At 36.8% G+C, this 9,354-nt stretch overlaps 1 protein-coding gene across 12 annotated transcripts in view; it reads left to right on the top strand.

Annotated features, from left to right (window-relative positions):
- PARD3 (par-3 family cell polarity regulator) overlaps window positions 1–956 on the top strand; it is a 621,610-nt gene extending 620,654 nt beyond the window's left edge. For 11 of the 12 annotated variants that reach the window (XM_015568620.1, XM_015568617.1, XM_015568619.1 and 8 more), the window contains one exon: window positions 692–956. In XM_015568620.1, coding sequence (XP_015424106.1) covers window positions 692–938 — 247 coding nt within the window. In that variant the 3' untranslated portion in view covers window positions 939–956. The remainder of the gene's footprint in view (window positions 1–691) is intronic. The other variant, XM_015568621.1, reaches the window with a different exon arrangement.
- The last annotated feature ends 8,398 nt before the right edge of the window (window positions 957–9,354 follow it).

Raw genomic sequence — 9,354 nt, 5'->3', positions numbered from 1 at the left:
CTCTGAGCCTCGGGTGGCCCTGGGCAGCTGGGCAACCGCCACCCAAGGCTTGCCTGCGCCTTGGACCCATCCTGGGCAGCTGGGCAGCCTCCATCCAAGGCTTGCCTGCGCCTCTGGCTGGCCCTGGGCTGCTGGGGGGCTGAGGTCAGGTATGCCCACACTGTGTGCCTGCCACCACCACCCCCAGGTGGGGCTGAAAGGACTGGGGGACTCTGGCAGGGCTGAGGGGCCTGGGCACCAGCATCTTGTGGCCTTGGGCACCACCATCTTTGTGACAGAGTGACAGTCAATTTTCATATTACCTCTTTATTAGATAGGATAGTTTGTGTTTGTGGCAGGGGCAGTGACTTTTTAAGAATCACTTCTTGCCTTACAGGAGTTCATGAGGAAAACCTAATTAGATGCCTAAAACTGTCTGTTCTTTGTGGATTTTTAAATCTACTTAATAAGGGACAATTTAAATTAAGGTGTACATCATGACTATACAGTACTCACATTAACAAAAGCTATCTAACATTATTTCTGAGCATCCATGATAGTCTGAAATGAATATAACATTGTTTATACCATAAATTTTCATATACTGCATGAAATAAAATGTATTTTACAACATAGTTTGATGAATGTTTCTATATGCAGTTCTTAGAGAAGACATAACTTTTCTTATTTCAACTTTGCTCTAATTTTACAGGATTCAAGCCAAAACTCGAGAATTTAGAGAACGACAAGCTCGGGAACGTGACTATGCTGAAATTCAAGATTATCATCGGACACTTGGCTGTGATGATGAGTTGATGTATGGGGGAATTTCTTCATATGAGGGTTCCATGGCTCTCAATGCCAGACCCCAAAGCCCAAGAGAAGGACATATGATGGATGCTGTGTACGCCCAAGTAAAGAAGTCGCGGAATTCCAAACCTTCACTTGTAGACAGGTAGGTTCTAGAAGCAATCAGGATATTGCTTTCAAATCAATTTGATACAGTTTTTGACAAGGGAGTAGATTGCTCATCAGTCCCTAAACCAGGACTGCCTTTTATTAATGACCTTAAAAGAGCTGTTGTGTCTGAAAGTATTTTTACACAAATTGAAGCCTAGTGGAAAGAGCAGCAGAGATTTTGATAGCTTTCTAATAATGCCAACATATTTCATCTTGTTCTTAAAATGGTTTTAGACCAGAGAACTAACCTTTAGTTTATAACTCAAATAAAAAGCAAACTTGAAATGATGGCTCTTGTACTAAAGCTGTATTTGCCTTTATTATTAGGAGAGCCTCTAGTTGTGGTAATTAAATAGATGGTGACTGACATGACTTATTCTAATTATGATTTGTTTAGAAGGGCCACTTTTTTTGGTGACATGATTTTATATGATGAAAGAATTAGTGAATGAGGTGTACAGTATAGCCAATTTTCAACTTGTTTGTTAATAGCCACAGATGCATGTCTGTTTATGTATCAGTGTATCTCAAAGTAGTATAATGCTGACTACATGTCACCATAGCAACAATGCAAGCGTCCCGACCTGGCTGCCACCATCTTTGTTGAGTCAGTTTGCATATTCCCTCCTTATTGCGTGTGGGCGTCACCATCTTTGTTGTGAAGTGATGGTCAATTTGCATATTCCATCCTTATTAGATAGGATTGGCTGTTCTTGTGTCTTCTTGGAAGAGGTGTATTTTCAGGTCCTCTGCCCACTTTTTGATTTGGTTGTTTGTTTGGTGTTGAGTTTTATGCGTTCTTTAGATATTTTGGAAATTAAACCTTTGTTGGAGTTTCTGTTTGCAAATATCATCTCCCATCTGGTTGGCTGCCTCTTTGTTTTGTTCTCAGTTTCTTTTGCTGTGCAGAAGCTTTTTAGTTTGATATAGTCCCATTCATTTATTTATTTTTTTTTTACTTCCCTTGCCTTTGAGGTCAAATTCATAAAATGTTCTCTATTACCTGGTGCATAAGTTTGGTACCTATATTTTCTTCTATGTAACTTATTGTTTCCTGTCTTATAGTTAGGTCTTTGATCCATTTTGAATTAATTTTTGAACATGGGGGCAAACTGTAATTCAGTTTCATTCATTTGCATGTAGCTTTCCAGTTTTCCCAGTACCATTTATTGAAGAGACTATCTTTACTCCTTTGTGTATTTGTCCATATACATTTGGTTCTATTCTGTTCCATTGCTCTGTGTGTCTGTTTCTCTGCCAATAACATGCTGTTTTGATTATCGTAGCTCTGTAGTATAATTTGAAGTCAAGTAATATGATACTTCCACCTTCATTCTTTTTTTCTCAGGATTTCTTTGGCTATTGGGGTTTTTTATGGTTCCAAGAAATCTGATTATTTCTCTTTTTATTTCTTTTAAACATGACATTGGGATTTTGATGGGGATTGCATTAAATCTGTATTTTGCTTTTGGTAATATGGCCATTTTAACTGGGTTGATTATTCCAATCCATGAACACAGGATATTTTTTCATTTTGTTGTGTCTTTTTCAATCTCTTAATAATGCTTTGTAATTTTCAGTATATGGGTCTTTCATGTTCTTTGTTAAGTTTATTCCTAGGTATTTTATTATTTTGGTTGCAATTGCAAAATGAATTTTTCCCCCTTCTTTTTCTAAAATTTTGTTGTTAGTATACAGAAAGGCAGTACATTGATTCTGTAACTTGCAACTTTATTGTACTTGTTTATTATTTCTAATAGTTGTATTTTATTGGTAAGTTTTGGAGTTTTCTGTATACAGAATCACATCATCTGCAAAAAGTGACAGTTTTACTTCTTCCTTCCCTATTTGCATGCCTTTTATTTTTTTCTCTTGCCTTATTGCTCTGGCTAGGACTTCCAGAACTATGTTGAATAAGAGTGGTGAGAGTGGACATCCTTATCTTGTTCCTGATCTAAGAGGAAAGCTTTCAGTTTTTCACCATTGTATATAATATTAGCTGAGGGTTTATGGCCTTTATTATGTTGTGGTACTTTACTTCTATTCCTATTTTACTGAGTGTTTGAATCATAAATGGATGTTTTATCTTATTAGATGCGTTTTCTTCATCTATTGATAAGATCATATTATTTTTATCCTTTCTTTTGTTAATGTGTTATGTTATATTAATTAATTTGTATATGTTGAACCATTCTTTTGCCCCTGGAATGAACCCCACTTGATCATGATGTATTATTTTTTGGTTGTACTGTTGTATTTGATTTGCTAGTATTTTGTTTAGGATTTCTTTCATCTGTAGTCATCAGAGATATTGGTCTGTAGTTTTCATTTTTTTATGTTATCCTTGCTAGGTTTTGGTATCAGGGTTACATTGGCCGCATAAAATGTGTTAGAAAGTATTGCCTCTTGTTCAATTTTTGGAAGAGTTTGAGAAAGATAGGTTTCAAATCTTTTTTGAATATTTGGTAGAATTCACTGGTGAAGCCATCTGTTCCTGAACTTTTATTTTTTGGTAAGTTTTTGATGGTTGTTTCAATTTCCTCAGTGCTGATCAGTCTATTTAGATTTTCTAATTTTTCATGACTTAGTCTAGGAAGGTTATATATTTCTAAAAGTTATCAATTTCTTCTAGGTTATTGAATTTGGTGACATCTAGTCTTTCATAATATTTTAGTATGATCCTTTGTATGTCTGTGGTGACTTCTCTCTCATTTCTGATTTTGTTTATATGGGACTTTACACATTTTTTTTCTTAGTCTAGCCAGGGTTTGTCAATTTTAATAATCTTTTTCAATGAACCAGATCTTTGTTTTATTAATATTTTGTATAGTCTTTTTGTTCTCTATTTCATTCAATTCTGCTATAATTTTTATTATTTCCTTTCTTCTGCTGACTTTGGGATGTCTTCTTTTTCTAGTTCTTTAAGATGTAATGTTAAGTTATTTACTTGGAATTCTCTTGTTTCTTGAGATTGCCTATAATAAATTTCCCTCTTGTTATTGCTTTTGCTTATAATGGTTTTATATCATCGTTGATCTATATGGAAGCTGGACTTTGAACAAGTTTCATTTAAAACTAGTGCTTCTGAAGCTTTAGCATGCATCAGAATCACCTGAACACAGATTAATTAACCCTCCTCCATGTTTTGATACATTGGGTCTGGAGTGGAGCCTACAATTTGCATTTCTAATAAGTTTCCATGTCTCACACTGGTACAGTTGGTCTACAATACCCTTGTAAGATGACACATGTAATGCAATTATGTCATCTATAGCATCTATGTGTTATTTAGCTGCTGCATTAATATTATATATAATAAACATTAATATTTCAAGAAAAATAATTTAAATATAATAATGTTACCAAACTGTACTAACATAGTATAATATTACAAAAGTTGTAGGAAATATTAAAAATCTACAAATACAGGATTATTTGTATTATATTCTAAAATACTTTTTTTCCTGTGGCTCCATTTTTGTTCATCAGTTTATGTTATTATATTCCACAAGTGAGTGACATCATGTGATATATATCTTTCTCCAACTGGCTAATTTCGCTTAGCATAATACTTTCCATGTCTATCCATGCAGTTCAAAAGGGTAAGAGTTCTTTCTTATTTACAGAAGTATAATATTCCATTGTGTAGATGTACCACAGCTTTCTAATCCACTCATATGCTGATGGGCACTTAGGCTGTTTTCAAATCTTAGCTGTTGTAAATTGTGCTGCTATGAACATGGGGGTGCATATATCCTTTCTGATTGGTGTTTCTGGTTTCTTGGGATATAGTCCTAGAAGTGGGATTACTGGGTCAAATGGGAGTTCCATTTTTAATTTTTGGCAAATATGTTCTCCGATACATTGGGCTCCCTTTTCGTGTAGTTGATGGTTTCTTTTGCTGTGCAGAAGATTTTTATTTTATGTAGTTCTATTTGTTTATTTTCTCCTTAGTTTCCATTATCCTAGGAGCTGTATCAGTAAAGATATTGCTATGACATATGTCTGCTATTTTCCTGTCTATGGCTTCTTCTAAGATATTTATGCTTTCAGTCCTTTATGCATTTTGAGTTTATTTTTGTGTATGTTGTAAGTTGGTGGTCTAGTTTCATTTTTTTGCATGTATCTGTCCAATTTTCCCAATACCATTTATTGAAGTGACTATCTTGACTTCATTGTATGCTCTTGCCTCCTTTGTCAAATATTAATTGAGTATAATGGCTTGGGTCGACTTCTAAGTTGTCTGTTCTGTTCCATTGGTCTATATGTATTTTCTTGTGCCAGTACCATGCAGTTTTGAAAACAGTGGCTTTTTAATATAGCTTGATATCTGGTATTGTGATTCCTCCAACTTTGTTCTTTTTTTTCTCAGGACTGCTGCAGCTATTTGGGTTTTTTGAAATTCCAGATGAATTTTTTTGGAGAGTTTGTTCTAGATCTGTGAAATACTCCGTTGGTATTTTAATGGGGATTGTATTGAATCTATAGATTGCTTTGGGTAATAAGGACATTTTAATGATGTAGATTCTATCAATCCATCTATCTTCCTCTATTTATTTTTTCAACATCATGTGGTTTTCCTAGTACAGGTCTTTTACCTCCTTAGTTAAGTTTATTCCAGGAATCTTAATTTTTTTGGTGCAATGGTAAACAGGATTGTTTTTTTACTTTGTTTTTCTGTGAGATCAATATCTTACCTAATAATAGACAAACATGTAAATTAACCATCCCTCCGCTACACTGACCAGCCAATCAGGTGAGTGTGCAAATTAACCAAACAAAGATGGCGGTTAATTTGCATACATAGGGGCGAAGCAGCAGAGCAAAGACTGAAGGCTCTGTCCGGAGCCACGAAGACTAAAGGCTCGGTCTGGAGCCACGAAGACTGAAGGCTCTGGCTGGAGCGAAGGCCTGGGTCCTGGATGCTGGAGGAAAACTGGTGCTGGCAGCCAGGGGAAGTGAAGGCCTATTGCATGAATCTCTTCGTGCAATGGGCCTCTAGTCCTATATACTAAAAGCCTCATATACTAAGTGTCCAGTCGTCTAGCCATCCATTCAACCAATCAAAGCATAATATGCTAATGATATGCTAAGGCTGTTCAACTGCTTGCTATGACATGTGCTGACCACCAGGGGGCAGACAGTCAAACAGTCACTATGATGTGCACTGACCACCATGGGGAAGACACTCCAACTGGTAGGTTAGCTTACTGCTAGAATCCGGCCGATCAGGACTGAGCAAGACGGGCCGGACATGCCCTGGAGCCCTCCAGTGATCCCCCCCCAGCTGGCCAATCTCTTGCATCCCTCCCTGGCCCCAATTGTGCACTGGTGTGGTCCCTCGGCATGGCCTGCTCCCTCTCACAATCCAGGACCCCTTAGGGATGTCAGAGAGCCAGTTTCAACCCAATCCTGCAAGTTTTTGCCCATTGAGTATAATGTTGGCTGTATGTCATTTATGTCCTTCATCGTGTTGAGATATGCTCCCTCTATTCTCACTTTGCTGAGAGTTTTTATCAAAAATGGGTGTTGGATTTTGTTGAAACTTTTCTCTGCATCTATTGATATGATCATGTGATTTTTGTCTTTCAATTTGTTTATGTTATGTATCAAATTTATTAATTTGCAAATATTGTACTAGCCTTGCATCCCTGGAATAAACCCCACTTGATCATGGTGTATGATCTTTCTAATGTATTGCTGGATATGATTTGCTAATATTCTGTTGAGGATTTTGGCATGTATGTTTACCAGAGATATTGGCCTATAATTCTCTTTCTTTTTAGTGTCTTTATCTGGTTTTGGAATGAGGATAATGCTGGCCTCATAAAAAGAGTTTGGAAGTGTCCTGCCTCTTGGATTTTCTGAAATAGTTTGAGGAATATAGGTGTTAGTTCTTCTTTGAATGTTTGGTAAAACTCCTTCCTTCTACTTACTCTGGACTTTTTGTTGTTGTTTTTCTCTTTCTAGTTCTTTAATTTGTAGGATTAAATAGTTTATTGCTGATTTTTCTTGTTTTTTGAGGAATGCCTGTAGTGCTAATAACTTCCCTCTAAGGACTGCTTTTGCTGTGTCCCAGAGATTTTAGGTTGTTCTGTGTTCATTTTCATTTGTTTCCAGGAAGTTTTTTATTTATTTCTTGATCTCATTGCTAACCCACTGGTGCCCACAGCCAATAAGGAGGGAATATGCTAATTGACTGCCCCACCCTCAAAGATGGCAGTGCCCACAGCCAATAAGAAGGGAATATGCTAATTGACTGCCACATCCTCAAAGATGGTGGCACCCACAGCCAGAAGATGGCTGGCAGGGGAGGGAAGTTGGGGGAAACCAGGCCTTCAGGGGAGGGTAGTTGGGGGAGCAGGCCTGCAGGGGAGGGCCATTGGGGGCAACTAGGCCTTCAGGGGAGGGCAGTTAGGAGCAACCGAGCCAGCAGGGGAGGGCAGTTAGGGGTGATTGGGCCAGCAGGGGAGCAGTTAGGCATCAGTCATGCTGGCAGGGAAGTGGTTAGGGGTGATCAGGCTGGCAGGCAGAAGCAGTTAGGGGCAATCAGGCAGGCAGGCGAGTGGTTGGGATTGTACAGTTCTATGCATTTGTCCCCCCCAAAAGGTATTTGATCTAGAGCATTTCTTTTATTTTAAAAAAATACACACATTTTTTTCATTTTATTTTTTTCCATCACTATTCATTCCCTCTATACTCTTTCCACCTCCACCCACCCTGCCTCTCCCTCCTGCAATCATATCCTAGAGCATTTCTAAGACATTTACAACTCAAGGGAGAGATAATTTTTTTAAAAAGGGATCAGAGAAATGTACATTTAGGTTTGTTTGCTTTGTTTGTTTGTTTGTTTGTTTGCAGAGAGTAAGATGCCATTAAATGGTTATATTTCTAATCCAAAAAGTGGGGACTTAGTGCATCTGTGAAGTACTTCTTCACCAACTGGGAATTTAATATAAATTTGACTTAGAAATAATGGCATCACCTATGTTGTCTTTTTCTGTCAGAGAGAAAACTGTAGAAAAGTGTTTCTTAGACTTGAGTAGTGTAGAGACTCTTAAAAGGAAAGTCTTTCGATTCTGCCGTATAGAATTCAATTGTTTTGATTAAAATGTTACTTAAATGTATAAAAATAAAATAGGACTAAACTCATTCTGCTTACAGCCAGTATACAACTGTAAAACCAAACATCTTTACAGGTTAAATATAAACATAACAGCAAAACCATTACATCCAAATGAGAGACATTAATATAATATGGTCAGTAATGTGCGTGTTTTTAATCTAAACTCTTTCACAAATCATAAATATGGTGGCTGCTGTGTGGCAGGTTCCTTTGAGATTATTTGCCTGAATCTACAAGCCAGGGGCTGCCTCTACTTTTCTTAGTCCGGTCTTGCAGTTCTTTTGCAGGTCTGTATGTGGTGATCTTGGACCTGTGTATGCTTCATCAATGCATCGTTTATGCAGCAAGTCCAACTGCCTTCTATTTTCATTAAAAGACGTGGAAGTGAATAGACAGTGAAAGTAACATTTCTTGATGCCTCATATTTGTAAACTCAAATGGAGACAGTGAAATAACATACCAATAAGATGACCTAGAATATGCTTCTGTTAACTTTTTAAAAAATAATTATTTAAATGGAAAATAAAACTGAAAGGTCCTCAGAGAGTATAGCTTATATGAAGAATATACATGACAAAGAAATTCCCATCAATTAACTAAATTTCACCCAAATTTGCAATTGGTGTCTGATGAACTTTATAATTCAGATTTTTTTTATTTTATGGGAGTCTAGGCAGTCAGTTGACAATCTGAAGCATAGCCTGAATTTGTTCTGAGATTTTCCTTGTTGGGTGAGAAAGCGGTATTCTGAATTTCATTGCTTAATCAATTTGATTGATCTTATAGTCAGAAATGTGGACCGGGTAGCCCCACATGGAAATAGCCAGGGATAATGTATTAAATACTGTGAATTTAATGTTGAAATAGGACACTCTCTTGATTTCATGTGTTATTTATAAAATACTTTTTATAGGAAAGCCTCATACGATGTCTAGAAATATTTTCATGCTTGTTTAATCTGATTGACTCATGAGCTATTATCTGACTGTATGCTTTGGTCACAATGTCACTGTTGCCAGTATTTTGTATTTTTCATGCCCTTGGTAAGATTTTGATTTTTCCAAGAGAAGCTGACCCTACCCTTCTGTTGTATATGAATAACAAGGCTGAAACTCACAAAATTGTTGGTGTACTTATCTTTTATCTTGCTCATAACCAGAGATCTCAAAGATTTAGCAATTGTAAATCATAATTCTGTATTTCTTTGGCAAGAGTGCATTTTCTATTTGGTTTTTGTGTCTTCAGCTGGTGAGAATGCAGTCTAATACGGTACTCTCTCTTTTTTTTTT

The sequence above is a fragment of the Myotis davidii genome, unplaced genomic scaffold (genome assembly GCF_000327345.1).
Source record: "Myotis davidii unplaced genomic scaffold, ASM32734v1 scaffold405, whole genome shotgun sequence".
Taxonomy (NCBI): domain Eukaryota; kingdom Metazoa; phylum Chordata; class Mammalia; order Chiroptera; family Vespertilionidae; genus Myotis; species Myotis davidii.
The sequence above is the reverse complement of the archived record's forward strand: the minus strand, read 5'-3'. Positions and strand labels throughout refer to the sequence as shown.